This window comes from Schistocerca nitens, chromosome 6 (assembly GCF_023898315.1).
Source record: "Schistocerca nitens isolate TAMUIC-IGC-003100 chromosome 6, iqSchNite1.1, whole genome shotgun sequence".
Classification (NCBI taxonomy): domain Eukaryota; kingdom Metazoa; phylum Arthropoda; class Insecta; order Orthoptera; family Acrididae; genus Schistocerca; species Schistocerca nitens.
Genome location: NC_064619.1, coordinates 299,325,063 through 299,339,536, shown reverse-complemented (window position 1 = coordinate 299,339,536; position 14,474 = coordinate 299,325,063). Strand labels below are relative to the sequence as shown.

General features: G+C 47.6%; 1 protein-coding gene across 1 annotated transcript in view; it reads left to right on the top strand.

The window, feature by feature from the left end:
- Window positions 1–14,474, top strand: part of LOC126262804 (insulin gene enhancer protein isl-1) — a 468,702-nt gene that overhangs the window by 414,380 nt on the left and 39,848 nt on the right. The window contains exon 6 of the mRNA XM_049959645.1: window positions 14,227–14,433. Within this exon, the coding sequence (XP_049815602.1) occupies window positions 14,227–14,433 (207 nt within the window). The remainder of the gene's footprint in view (window positions 1–14,226; window positions 14,434–14,474) is intronic.

Genomic DNA, 14,474 nt, shown 5'->3' with positions numbered 1-14,474 from the left:
AGAGTACCCATGGGGCCCGTGGAATACCACGATATGGCTCCGCAAATCATCGCCGAAGCCCTGCCACGTTTCATTTCTGGGACCTAAACACGGCCAGAAGTTGGAAACGGTGTGAAAAAAAGGCTCATCTGACCAAATGAATACGTAGTTGAGTAGTCAGCGTGGCTGAGTAGCGTGAGGGGGACTAGGGTTCGATTCCCTGTTGGCTCGGAGGTTTCACCCACTCGGGGACTGGGTGTTGTTCTGCCCTCGTCGTCATTCCATCATCATGGAAGCGAAAGTCGATCAAGTGCAGTCAAATAGAAAGACTTGCACGAGGCGGGCGAACAACTACAGGTTGGGTTTCCCAGCCAATAGTGCCTTACGATCGTTCCGTTCTTTGCTCCATAGTTCAGGTTTTACGGCTTCTGTGCCACGTTTTCTTTTCAGCGCAATTTGCACCAGTGATGAGCGGTTTTCGAATTCCAGCGCGCCCTGCAGTTCCCTGCTTCTGAAGCTCCCTTCGTGTTGTCTTGGCGCTGAGAGATCCCGCAAGTGCGACATTCGGTTCTTCAGTGACTTTCACAGCTACAGACCCCTTCAATGACAGTCTTTAACGATCACATAACACGCAGTTCCATCCACGTTACGATTTAGCAGATGATGTCCGGCCCCGGTAGCTGAGTGGTCAGCGTGACGGAATGTCAATCCTGAGGCCCCGGGTTCGATTCCCGGCCGGGTCGGAGATTTTCTACGCTCAGGGACTGGGTGTTGTGTTGTCCTAATCATCATTATTTCATCCCCATCGACGCGCAGGTCGCCAAAGTGGCGTGAAATCGAAAGACCTGCACCAGGCGAACGGTCTACCCACGGGAGGCCTTAGCCACACGACATTTCATTTCATTTCATTAGCAGATGATGTTTTTCCGCTTTCCCCTATGCGGTATAAATCTCCGATACGGTGCCTCTTGAAACACCAAAATAAAACTTCGGGTACGATCTACATCTACATATATACTCTGCTAGCCACCAAGCGGTGTGTGGCGGAGGGCATAGTTCGCGCCAAAGGCATATTCCCCGCTCTGTTTCACTCGCGGATCGCGCGAGGGAAAAACGACTGTCTGAACGCCTCAGTACGAGCTCTTATTTCCCTTATCTTTGATTGGTGATCATTGGGCGATTTGAAAGTTGGTGGTAATAATATATGCTCTACATCCTCGGTGAAGATTGGATTTCGGAATTTAGTGAGCAGCCCCTTCTGTTTATCGCGCCGTCTATCTGCAAGTGTGTCCCACTTCAAACTTTCTATGAGATCTGTAACGCTCTCGCGATGGCTAAATGTACCAGTGACCAATCTTGCCGCTCTTCTTTGGACCTTCTCAATCTCTTGAATCAGACTCAACTGGTAAGTGTCCCATACAGACGAACAATACTCCAAGACTGGACGAACTAACGTATTGTAAGCTATTTCCTTTGTTGAAGGACTGTATCGCTTCAGGATTCTACTAATAAACCGCAATCTAGAGTTCGCCTTACCCGTTACTTCGAATAGTCACACCCAGATACTTGACTGATGTTACCGCTTCCAAAGACTGATCATTTATTTTGTACTCATACATTAATGGGGATTTCCGCCTTGTTATACGCAGTAGGTTACACTTACTAATACTGAGAGATAACTGCCAGTCATTACACGACGCATTTATTTTCTGGAAATCCTCATTGATTTGTTCACAACTTTCGTGTGGTACTACTTTCCTGTAGACTACAGCACCATCGGCAAACAGTCAAAGGCCGCTGTCAATACCATCAACCAGATGGTTTATGTAAATCGTAAAAAGCACCCATTATACGAGCAGCAACAGTTTACCCACGTTAACTGCGACGTAATACACTCACAACCACACAGAACTCTGTTCTGACCACGACTGACACTTGAAAAGTATTGAGGGCTTCGCACAGGTGCCGTTCCTGATAAAATACAACAGAGCAACATGTAGGCTTGGCTAGCATCTGAATTTATGTCGAAACATGCATTTTTCGTGGTGTTTGCATACTTTTGTTCATACCCTGCGTAAGCACTCAAGACACCAAGCGCAGGGCTCAAACTACATCTTATGTATATATAAAGAAGTAGAAGTCTCAGGGACTAGCACAATTTTCAAATGGTTCAAATGGCTCTGAGCACTGTCGGACTTAACATCTGAGGTCATTGGTCCCCTAAAACTTAGAACTACTTAAACCTAACTAACCTAAGGACATCACACACAGCCATGCCCGAGGCAGGATTCGAACCTGCGACCGTAGCGGTCGCGCGGTTCCAGACTGAAGCGCCTACAACAGCTCGGCCACTACGGCCGGCCACGATTTTCACACATTTCCCCTTACAACAGGCTAACGGTGGAACACTTTCCGGAATTATGAATCCTTGTAACGACCGTTCACGCCTATTATTTCTGCAAAGCAGGCGCGAGCCTTTGTGTCTCTTTTAGAGGAGGAGCTCGGAAGAGGGATTCAGACGCGATGGGGAGGGGGGGGGGGAGGTAGAGACTTACCGGAGGTGTCACGTATAAGGAACATCACGGGTGCAGCTACCGTGTGGGCCGGGATTATTGACGAGTACGTGCACGAGAATAAAAAAAGGATGCGGCCTGCTATGGAAACGTGAGTCGTGTGGCTGAAGCTGCCGCGCGGAGACACGGCGAGACACAGGCAGGGAAGGGCGGGCTCCTGCGGCAGCTGGCCGGGCACGGTACAGCACAGGCGACAATGGGGCGCAGCGTAGCGTGCCGACCGGACCGGACGTGTCGCCATTAACGCGTCTGCTGCTGGCGATGCTCACCTCGGCGCAGCAAATCCCCGCTGCTAGGCTACCGCTACCACCCCTCAGCCTGCCAAGCCCCACGCGCAGAGGGCGTCGACCGCGTGGGCACAGGAATCTGCTGGTGGTTTGGCTTAGCCGCTCTCCCCCCTGATCAATGTATCTAAAAGGTCAGTAAATGATGAACAGTGAGATGTCGCATGGGACATTCCGTTTCGGAAATTGTTAGCGAATTAAATATTCCGAGATCGACAGTGTCAAGAGTGTGCTGAGAATATATTTGAGGCATTGCCTCTCAACACAGACAGCACAGTGGCTGACGGCCTTCATTTGACGACCGAGACCAGCGACGTTTGCGTAGAGTTGTCAGTACTGACAAGTAACACTGCGTGAAATAACCACAGAAATCAATGGGGACGAACGTGCCCGTTTGGACAGTGTGGCCTAATTTGCCGTTAATGGGCTATGGAAGAGGACGACCGACGCGGGTGCTTTTGGTAACAGCACGATATCATCTTCAGCATCTCTTCTGGGCTCGTGACCATATCGGTTGAAGCCTAGCCAGTGGCCGAGCGGTTCGAGGCGCTTCAGTCCGGAACCACGCGGCCGCTGCGGTTGCAGGTTCGATTCCTGCCTCGGGCATGGATGTGTGTGATGTCCTTAGGTTAGTTAGGTTTAAGTAGTTCTAAGTCTAGGGGACTGATGACCTCATATGTTGAGTCCCATAGTGCTTACAAGGGAACCTCCCCATCGCACCCCCCTCAGATTTAGTTATAAGTTGGCACAGTGGATAGGCCTTGAAAAACTGAACACAGATCAATCGAGAAAACAGGAAGAAGTTGTGTGGAACTATGAAAAAAATAAGCAAAATATACAAACCGAGTAGTCCATGTGCAAGATATGCAACTTCAAGGACAGTGTCAGCTCACGAGCGACGTGGTCCCGTGGTTAGCGTGAGCAGCTGCGGAACGAGAGGTCCTAGGTTCAAGTCCCCTTTCGAGCGAAAAGTTTAATTTTTTATTTTCAGACAATTATCAAAGTTCAGGCACTCACACATAATCAACTTCGCTCTCCAAAATTCCGGGACATGTTTAGATTTGCTTGGACATAGGCAGGATTTGACGGTCTACACACCGAAAAATTTGAAACATATGTTTTGACAGAGCACAGGGGAAAGTGAGCGACTGCGAAACTGTTGGATTCATTTGTTGCAGTTTATGTGACAAACTCTTATGTTTTGATCACTTTTTGGGAGTAATTATCACATCCACAAGAAAACCTAAATCGGCAACATAGAAGAATGTTTTTACCCATTCGCCAAGTGTACAAGTTAGGTGTGTCGACAACTTATTCCTGTCATGTAACGCACATGCCGTCACTAGTGTCGTATAGAATACATCAGACGTGTTTTCCTGTGGAGGAATCGGTTGACCTATGACCTTCCGATCAAATGTTTTCGGTTCCCATTGGAGAGGCACGTCCTTTGGTCTACTAATCGCACCGTTTTGCGGTGCGGTCGCAAAACACAGACACTAAACTTATTACAGTGAACAGAGACGTCAATGAACGAATGGACAGATCATAACTTTGCCAAAATAAAGAAAAACTTTTCGCTGGATGGGAGACTTGAACCAAGGACCTCTCGTTCCGCAGTTGCTCACGCTAACCACGGGAACACGGCGCTCCTGAGCTGAGACTATCCTTGATGTTGCCTATCTTCGCATGGACTACTCAGTTTGTATATTTTGCTTATTTTTTCATAGTTCCACACAACTGCTTCCGGTTTTCTCGATTGATCTGTGTTCTGTTTTTCAAGTCCTATCCACTGTGCCAACTTATAACTAAATCTGAGGGGGGTGCGATGGGGAGGTTCCCTTGTTAGAGCCAGTTTTTGAGGCCTAGCTTACCGCAAATCGTAGTCTGGGCAAATGAGTCGCGATGTGAGTTGGTGAGAACTGACGGTAAGGTTCGAGTGTGGCGCAGATCCCACGCAGCTATAGACGCAAGTCGTCAACAAGGTACTGTGCAAGCTGGTGCTGGGTCCATAGTGGTATGGGCTTTGTTTACATGGAACGGACTGGGTCCTCAGGTCCAACTGAACCGATCATTGACTGGAAATAGTTATGTTCGGCTACTTGCTGACCATTTGCAGTCATTCATGGACTTCATGTCACGGGCGCACAGTTCTTCGCATTTGGTCGGAAGAACATTCTGGACAGTTCGAGCGAATGATCTGGCCACGCAGATGGCCCGACATGAATCCCATCGAACATATATGAGACATAATCGAGAGGTGAGTTCGTGCACAAAATCCTGCACCGGGAGCACTTCCGCAATTCTGGACGGCTATATTATTATTCTGCAGGATACGTCCAACGACTTCTTGAGTTCATGCCATTTCGAGTTGCTGCACTACGCCGGACAAACGGAGGTCAGACACGGTATTAGGAGGTATCCCACGACTTTTTTCACCTCACTGTATACTGCCTTTAGGTTGCATGAAGTGTATAAGCATTGGCTCTGAGCACTATGGGACTTAACATCTGTGGTCATCAGTCCCCTAGAACTTAGAACTACTTAAACCTGACTAACCTAAGGATATCATACACATCCATCCCCGAGGTAGGATTCTAACCTGCGACCGTAGCGGTCACGCGGCTCCATACTCAAGCGCCTAGAACCGCACGGCCACACCGACCGGCGTATAAGCATTGACCAGGTTTGAATGCCACCAAGGGTATCTATTTCAGAGGGAATAAAGTCAGCTGGCCGCGGTGACCGAGCAGTTCTAGGCGCTTCAGTCGGGAACTGCGCTGCTGCTACGGTCGCAGGTTCGAATCCTGCCTCGGCCACGGATGTGTGTGATGTCCTTAGGTTAGTTAGGTTTAAGTAGTTGTAAGTCTAGGGGACTGATGACCTCAGATGTTAAGTCCCATAGTGCCCAGAGCAATTTGAACCATTTTTTGAATAAAGTCATATTACTTACATTTCGTTAAAATTATACATTATGAGCTGAAACGCTCAAGTCATACGGCAGAAGTCGTAGATTAAGTCCTTCACGATTTCTGCTATCTGACGTAACCGTTTTAACTCATAATGTTTGCTTGTAATCTTAACGTAATGTAAGTTATGTGACTTTAGTCTTCGATGAAGATACCTTTAGTGCTACTGAAAAGTGGTCAAGGCTTATTATAATAAACTTTATGCAACCGTTAGACTATGTACAACACTTACTGAAAGTTATTTTACAGCTGATGCTGTCAGCCATGTTTAAAATTGTGCGATATCTAAAATAGTCTTGTTTTCTTCCCTGTTATGACAAAGGAATTTCCTGAAACTGTGTATTCCATATTACGTAGCTACGAACGTCGTGTTGTGCCCCCTTGAAAAGAAAAGTAACCATCAGCTTGAAAGTTACTGTTTAATAGTAAATTGCTGCACTAGACACGTCCTTACCTTGGTCCCCCCCCCCCCTCGACTCCCCCCCGTCGATTCCCCCCCCCCCCCCCCGCGCGCCGCCAAGCTATTTGGAGATGGAGTTGATATTTTATAACCGTTTGTTACTCAGACATACACTGTCCGATCAAAAACATCCGGGCACCTATTAGTGGACATAATAGGGTTTGTGTTCACCCTTCGCCTTCATATGACGGCTTGAACTCTGCCGGGAACACTTTCAATGAGGAGTCAGAAGGCCTGTGGAGGATTGGGAGCCCACTTCCTCCAGAGCCGAACCGAGAGAAGGTGTCAATGGTGTCAATGTTGGACGTTGCGGTCTGGAGCGACGGCGACATTCTAAGTCATCGCAAAGTGTCCAGTTGGGTTCAAGTCGGAACACGGGAGAAGGAAGTCCATTTCAAAGCTATTGCTGTACACAAACTATTGCCTCAGAGATGCCGCTTGATGACAGGTTGCATCGCCATGCTGATACAGTCAATCACCGACTCCGAACTGTTTCTCTGGTGTACGTAGTATAGAATGCTTTAAAAGGTGTTCATATTCTTCCGCACTTAACTTTTTCTGAAATGCAATAAGAAAATCACACCATAATCACGAAAAACAGCCCCATACCGTAACACCACCTCTTCCTTACTTCATTGTTGGCACCACACATAATGGTGGGTGCGGTTCTCCTGGCTTTTGCCAAACTCTGACACTTCTGTGGGATGGTCACAGGGTATAGCGTGATTCATCACTCCAAATCACTCTCTTTCAGTCATACACTGTCCAGTGGCGCCCCTGTGTACACCACCTCAATCGTCGCTTACCATTTACTCCAGTAACGTGGTTTCTTACGAGGAGCTACTCGACCATTGCACGCCCTTCTTTTTAACTCCATTCGCACATTTATTGCGTTAACTGGAATGCTGGTAGTTCTTTGAAACTTATGACTCATCCTTTCTGCTGATTTCATGCGAATTCTTATAAACCACCCTTCGCAATGCTCGACGATTCCTGTGTACACGAGACCAGCCTTGTTTTGGTTTAGTTACGGTTGTTCCTTCCCGATTCCACTTAGCACCAACTGTCCGATTGGGCTTTAGTAGATGCAGGAGCTATCTTACCTCGGAACATGTCTCCCGCAGCTGGAGATGAAACATACAGGATACAGTTTCACACATCGATTACGGCCTCTTCGCCGGGAAGTTTTACCGAAGAGGACGCCGGCCGTGGAAGCCCACAGTGTATAAAAAAGTCATGGTTTCAGTTTCCGCTTTAGGACGTTTTTCTCATAGGTGTTAGAGAGAACTGAGACCACGTCAGATTTAAGCCACTCATTTCTTAACTGCTGATGTGGTTTCTTTTCCCTTTATTGTGATTTCATTCCGTCTCTCGTCATAATCGGCAGGGTTCAGTTGCTGCTCTTCGACCGAAAGAGTTTATAAAGTAAAAAATATTTATGGTGTTTTTTTTTACAAGAAGTTAATTTTTAGATCCTCTATTAGGAAAGGGCAAGTTGAAAGTTTGGGGGTTAAGTGGTGCAGAGGAGAGTGGTGTCTTAACACTCTGCCATTCGGCGACACCACAGTGGTGCCGTGAGCATAGTATCGCGCGGTAGCTGGCGAGAGAACTTTACCTTTCGCATTCTGTTGGTGTTTTCTTTATGTAACAATAAGTTACACACGTCAACAAGTTTTTTTGTTTTATAAGTACTTGTGCCCTTTCATCATGGCAGAGGAAAGAGACGATAAGATTATTTACGATGAATGCGCGGATGTCTTGTCTGACGTTCCGGACGTCTCGGCCGATTGGGGAGAAGACATTGGACATCGAGAAAATGAAAGTGAAGCAGAGTCGTAGGAAGATGTGAAATACGTCCAAGAAGAATTCAGCGAACGATACGGTTGCCAACTGATTCGGATGAATCAGACGAAGAAGACAGTGCACAGTGGTCAGACTTTGATTTTTCCGAGGAGCAATTTGAAGGATCTCTGGGTCCAAACATATTTCCCAAAGATACACAGAGCGTTGAGGATATCGTCGAATTATATACTGGGAACGATCTACTTGAATATATTAGCAACGAAACCAACAAGTACTGCACTCAAAATTGCAAAAGAAGGAACCTGGATTTAAAAAATGCCAAATTTGTCAACGATACGGGACCCGAACTTAGAAAATGGTTTGGGCTTGCTATCCTTATGGGAACTGCAAAAAAAGGAAGGATCCATGATTATTGGCCAATGAATCCTATGATAGAAACACCGATATTTTGCAAAACATTGCCCGCAACCGAGTCAGGCAAGTATGATCATTTTTACCTTTTTACGACAACAAAATAAACCTGATAATACCGACCGGCTTTTCAAAGTGCAATTCGTAATTGATTATTTTTGCAAAAGCTTTCAATAAATATTTGAAACAAACAAATTTTATGTTTATTTACGTATGTATAGCTTCGAAATTTCATGGAAGTAGCGGAAGAGGGTAGAGAACTTATGAGAACTAACGATGAGGTTAGTAACACGTAACAGTTTATAATATCCCGATAATGTCAAGAACGGCCGGCGACAAGCCAAGTAATCCGAATTAGCGCTGCCGGCGTCAATTGAATAAATTTGTAAGAGACGTGCGGACAGCAAAGTGTTAACGGAATTGGACGATTGGTATGTGGGGATGCGCGTGGTAGGGGATCAGTTGAGCTGGAATAAGCAGGGTGATGGCCATATCATAGAGCATAGAGAAGGATTGAATAGGATAGGAGATAATCATATTGTGAGAAAGGATAGTGAAAAATGGGTTCGATCTGATAAGAAGGATAAATGTCAGAGCTGATGTTCTTAGGGAGGGCGGGGGTGGGGGCAGTTAAAAATGAAGGAATTACCCTACCTTCTTACAAACCACCGTCAACTATGGATGAGCGTTGTGGTCATTATGTTTCGACTCGTCAGTGTGTGCACCACCGTGAAAAAATCAAAATGTGATTGACCTGAACGCCATCTGCCTGTCAGATGGACGACTCTTCAGCCGGTTCTGGTGGCTGCACGGCCACGGACATTAACACCAAAGTATGAATGCGTCCGTAAGTGGCGCGGCGAGCACGCGACAGACGTGGGGTAGGCTGCGGTGCGTCGGCTGTCTCCGTGAGCGCGCCCGCCGCAGCTGCTTCCGCCGGCAGCTGCGCCCCGCCCGGCCGCGTCCACGTTCCCACGGGCTTTTTGTGGGCCCCACCTACCTATATGGTGATGACACGGGCCCCCAGCAGCTTGTCAGCGGTCCGGGGAGCTGCTCATTTTGCGGAGATACGCTCCACGCGTTCGCCACAAGGGTTCGTTCAAACAGACGGAGTGAGGTGGCGCAGTAAACCGCGCCAGTCTCGATCCTCTTTCCGGACGTGCCCAATCCGCCATTGAGTAGTGGAATGTCGGTTTTGTCGATACGAACGTGCGGGGCGTGTTTTTTTTAAGTAAGTACCGTTCTGAAATAAAAAAAAAAGCCGGCCGCGGTGGTCTAGCGGTTCTAGGCGCTCAGTCAGGAACCGCGCGACTGCTACGGTCGCAGGTTCGAATCCTGCCTCGGGCATGGATGTGTGTGATGTCCTTAGGTTAGTTGGGTTTAAGTAGTTCTAAGTTCTAGGGGACTTATGACCACAGATGTTGAGTCCAATAGTGCTCAGAGCCATTTGAACCATTTTTTTAAAAAAAAGACGTGCTAAGATATCTCAATAATTTTATTTTTACGCGAAAAGCTGTACCTTAATCTACGCACTGACGCGATTACAGTCTGATTCTTCCTTGTTTACGTTGTGTACTGAGTGTTTAAGATGCCCCCGATAATCGCGAGTCCCGCCGACTATGAAGTACGGGCTGTTAAAAGATTTCTTAGTGCTAAAGGCCTAAAAGCGATCGATATTCATCGAGAGATCTGTGCAGTTTACGGAGAAAACATTATGAATGATGGATTGGTAAGAAAGTGGGAGAGAGCATTTAAAGATTCCCTCACAAATGTGCATGATGAACAACGGAGTGGGCGTCCTTCGCTCGTTAATGAAAGTTTCGTGCAGGAAGTGGACAATAAGGTGAGAGAAAACAGACGCTTTACGATTTCCTCCTTGCGGGATGACTGTCCTAATGTTTCTCGTAGTGTTTTGTATGGCATTGTGACCGAGCACTTGAATTACCGAAAATTGTGCGCACGTTGGGTACCGAAAATGTTGACGGATGTGCACAAAACCAAACGTTTAGACAGTGCATTGACTTTCCTTGAGCGGTACCACAACGACGGTGATGATTTCTTAAGCCAAATTCTTACGGGCGATGAAACATGGGTGGCATACGTCACACCAGAATCCATGGAAGTTGAGAAAGGGCATCGTTTTGCTGCAAGACAATGCCCGTCCGCATGTAGCGAATCAGACCAAAGATCTCATCACATCTTTCCAATGGGAAACTAGATCATCCTCCGTACAGTTCCGATCTTGCGCACAGTGACTACCATCTGTTCCTGCACTTGAAGAAACACCTGGGCGGTCAGCGTCTTCATGACGATGATGAAGTCAAAACAGTGGTGATGCAGTGGTTAACAAGTCAGGCGGCAGACTTCTATGAGGAGGGCATTCAAAAACTAGTACAAGGTTATGACAAGTGCCTCAATATTGACGGAAATTATGTAAAAAAGTAGATCAAGGTACAGGCTTTCATGTAAAAATAAAATTATTGAGATATCTTAGCACCTTTTTTAAATTTCAGAACGGTACATACTTAAAAAACACGCCTCGTAAAAACAACACCCAATTCTCGAGCGGAGAAAATCTGTGAACGGACTGAGAATCGAACCCGGGCTCCTGAACGCGCAGCTACCGAGGAGGACCAAGCTCGCATTCGGGTAGGCGGCAGTTCAGTCCCCCGTGCGGACGTACGACGCAGATCTATAGTTCCTGTGGTTTTCCTAAACCACCAGCAACATATCATGAGCGTAATTGACGGTTCTGGCCGCGTCTGGCGTCCATTGCGCACCTCGTCCTACTCTGCTAGTCTCCTTTAGAGATACCACTCGCCTTCATTGTCTCATAGAAACATCCCTTACATGTCCTCAGTGGACATCTTTTCTTCCTTCTGCCTTGTCGAGTGCCGGCCGGAGTGGCCGAGCGGTTCTAGGCGCTGCAGTCTGGAACCGCGCGACCGTTACGGTCGCTGGTTCGAATCCTGCCTCGGGCATGGATGTGTGTGGTGTCCTTAGGTTAGTTAGGTTTAACTCGTTCTAAGTTCTAGGCGACTGATGACCTCAGAAGTTAAGTCCCATAGTGCTCAGAGCCATTTGAACCCTCTCGTCCAGTCATCCGTCCAGTGGCGTCGCTGCTTACACCACCTCAAGCGCTGCTTAACGTCGACTGCAGAAATGTGTTGCTTGTCAGGAACTGCCCGACCACTGTGTCCCATTCCGCACCCACAACCATTGTACTAGCTGGACTGCTGGTAGCACTTTGGAACTAACCAGTGACCCCTTCCAACCGATTATATGCAACTTTTTGCCACCACTATCTTTAATGTTCGGCCGTCCCTGTGCGTCAGAACATGACGTCTCCTCGACTTGGTTTGGTTGCGGTTGTCCTTCGCTTTTCCACTTCAGAACCACGTCCCCAACAGTCGACCTGGCCAGCTTTAGAAGAGTGGAAATGTCCGTTATGGACTTGCCACGCAGGTAACACAGAATGACTAGCCGACGTTCGAAGCCACTGAGCTCTCCTGGTGCACATTCTGCTGTATGTTCTTCTCTACGGTAATACAATACCCCCCCCCCCCTTCCTTTCGCACTGGTGGGTCCGCACGTCGGGACATCTGGTGGTCAGTTCCGCATTACATGGGTGTGTCCGCATGCTTTTGCATTTTCTAGTCATTGTCCACTATCAGTTTTCATCTGTAATGTTCCCTCTACAGACACGTTACTACTGGCAAATGTCCCATTAATCTGTCTGTTATTCTGGCGACGATTGGTGTTCTGTATACTCTCACCGTCACGTATTCTTATTAGCATTTCATTTCGTACTTTATCTGTCTTTGTAAGAGCTCTCTTATTGAAGGAAACATACTTCGGCTGTGGCAACCTACTTCCAATATATTACTTGCTTCAGCCATCCTGCGCAGCCTTGCTTCCTGAGTAATGGAATTCTTTCTGTTTTTCCGCTATTACGTTAACATTTTTATGTTAATTAAGTCGATTTTCGCAATATGTACCAATTATCGCACAGCTTAGGGTTCAGTGAGTGACAGTTCGTCACTGAAAGTACAGTAATATGAGACTGTGAATGTATCAGGTGGTTCAAGGGCAGCTACTCAGAGAGGTCCAGCGTGAGCTGAATTTTCGTATTTCTGCGAAACTTGTATATACAGTGCTGCGCGGAACTGATTTATGCTGAAAAAAAAAATAGTTCAGAATTTGGCCACTGTGTGCAAATCTGGTGCATTATAGCACCTCATCGCCGTCTCCGGTGCCCATATTGAACAAATTATGTAAGCGGCGGTTAATAATAAAAAAAAATCAAAGTTATGCCTTTCTCATTTGCTTCACCTTTTCTGACCGTTCCTAATCGATTACATATGGAAACATTTCTATAAAAAATGGCTCTGAGCACTATGGGACTCAACTGCTGTGGTCATAAGTCCCCTAGAACTTAGAACTACTTAAACCTAACTAACCTAAGGACAGCACACAACACCCAGCCATCACGAGGCAGAGAAAATCCCTGACCCCGCCGGGAATCGAACCCGGGAACCCGGGCGCGGGAAGCGAGAACGCTACCGCACGACCACGAGATGCGGGCACATTTCTATACACCTTCATTGCAAACACAGCCCCAGATTTTCACCTGGTGCCCAAAATAGGAACTAACTCTTTTCCACCGAGAGAGGTGGCGCAGTGGTTAAACACTGGACTCGCATTCGGGAGGACGACGGTTCAATCCCGCGTCCGGCCATCCTGATTTAGGTTTTCCGTGATTTCCCTAAATCGCTCCAGGCAAATGCCGGGATGGTTCCTTTCAAAGGGCACGGCCGACTTCCTTCCTCGTCCTTCCCTAATCCGATGAGACCGACGACCTCGCTGTCTGGTCTCCTTCCCCAAAACAACCCAACCCAACTCTTTTCCAGCGTAAATTAGTTTCACATTAATGCATTAGAAAGTCTACCAAGTTTCGCTGTCATACTATAATTACAGTCCACACTGGACCTCTGTAAGTGGCTGCACTTAAATTTAACTCCGAGTTTGAGAAAACGACTGTGCGACAACTGTAAGATATACAGAAAAATGTCAGATGGCAGTATATAGAGTCCTTCACCAAGTTTCTATTCGTAATATGTGCCGGGGAATAGTTGCAGAGTGCATCACTAGGGTCAGGAGTATCAGAACCAGTAAACCAATCATCCGCTCTGTACTGTGACATCCAATGAGTTCGTGCCTGCAAATGGCTAACCCAGTGATTAGATTTCCAAAGCGAGCTGCTGCCGTTCCACCTTCCAGGTCAGCAGCAGCGACTTCAATGAATTTGCATGGACGTATTAACGTTTGCCACGTCACAACTGGTGTCCATATTGAACACCTGTAAAATGAGTTACAGACTTGGTGAGGTGCTGCAACCACTGATACGGTGTACTTGCTGTATATCTCGCAGCTTACGTGCAGTCGTCTACATAAACTGCAGAGGTACTTACGAATAACCCTGCACTTTCCGTAGTTAATTTTCGGACAACCTGCGCAGTTGTGTTAACATTAATAACCTCTTCCAGAAATGTAAGCATTAGTGCTGGTACAACAAAAACATGTGTGGGTGACGGTGGAGGAGATGAAACTGTATTTTGCTAGCGGCGCTTGTTTTGTAGATGTGTGTGCGAGTGTAGCCTGGAGTGACGGTCTGTCCCACGCCGACATAGTTCTGCTGGGGAGCCGGCCACGGGGAGCTGACAGCGCCTGAGGCAGCTGTGTTTGCGCAGGACGGCCGCAAGCTGGGCTACGGCGCCATGCAGGGCATCCCCATGGTGGCGTCCAGCCCCGTGCGCCACGAGTCGCCGCTCGGCATGAACCCCATCGAGGTGCAATCCTACCAGCCGCCCTGGAAGGCGCTCTCCGACTTCGCGCTGCACACAGACCTCGACCGCCTGGACCCCTCCGCGCCGCCGTTCCAGCACCTGGTAAGTCAGGTAAGTGTGCCTCAACACACAGCGACTGCCCACCCGTGTGC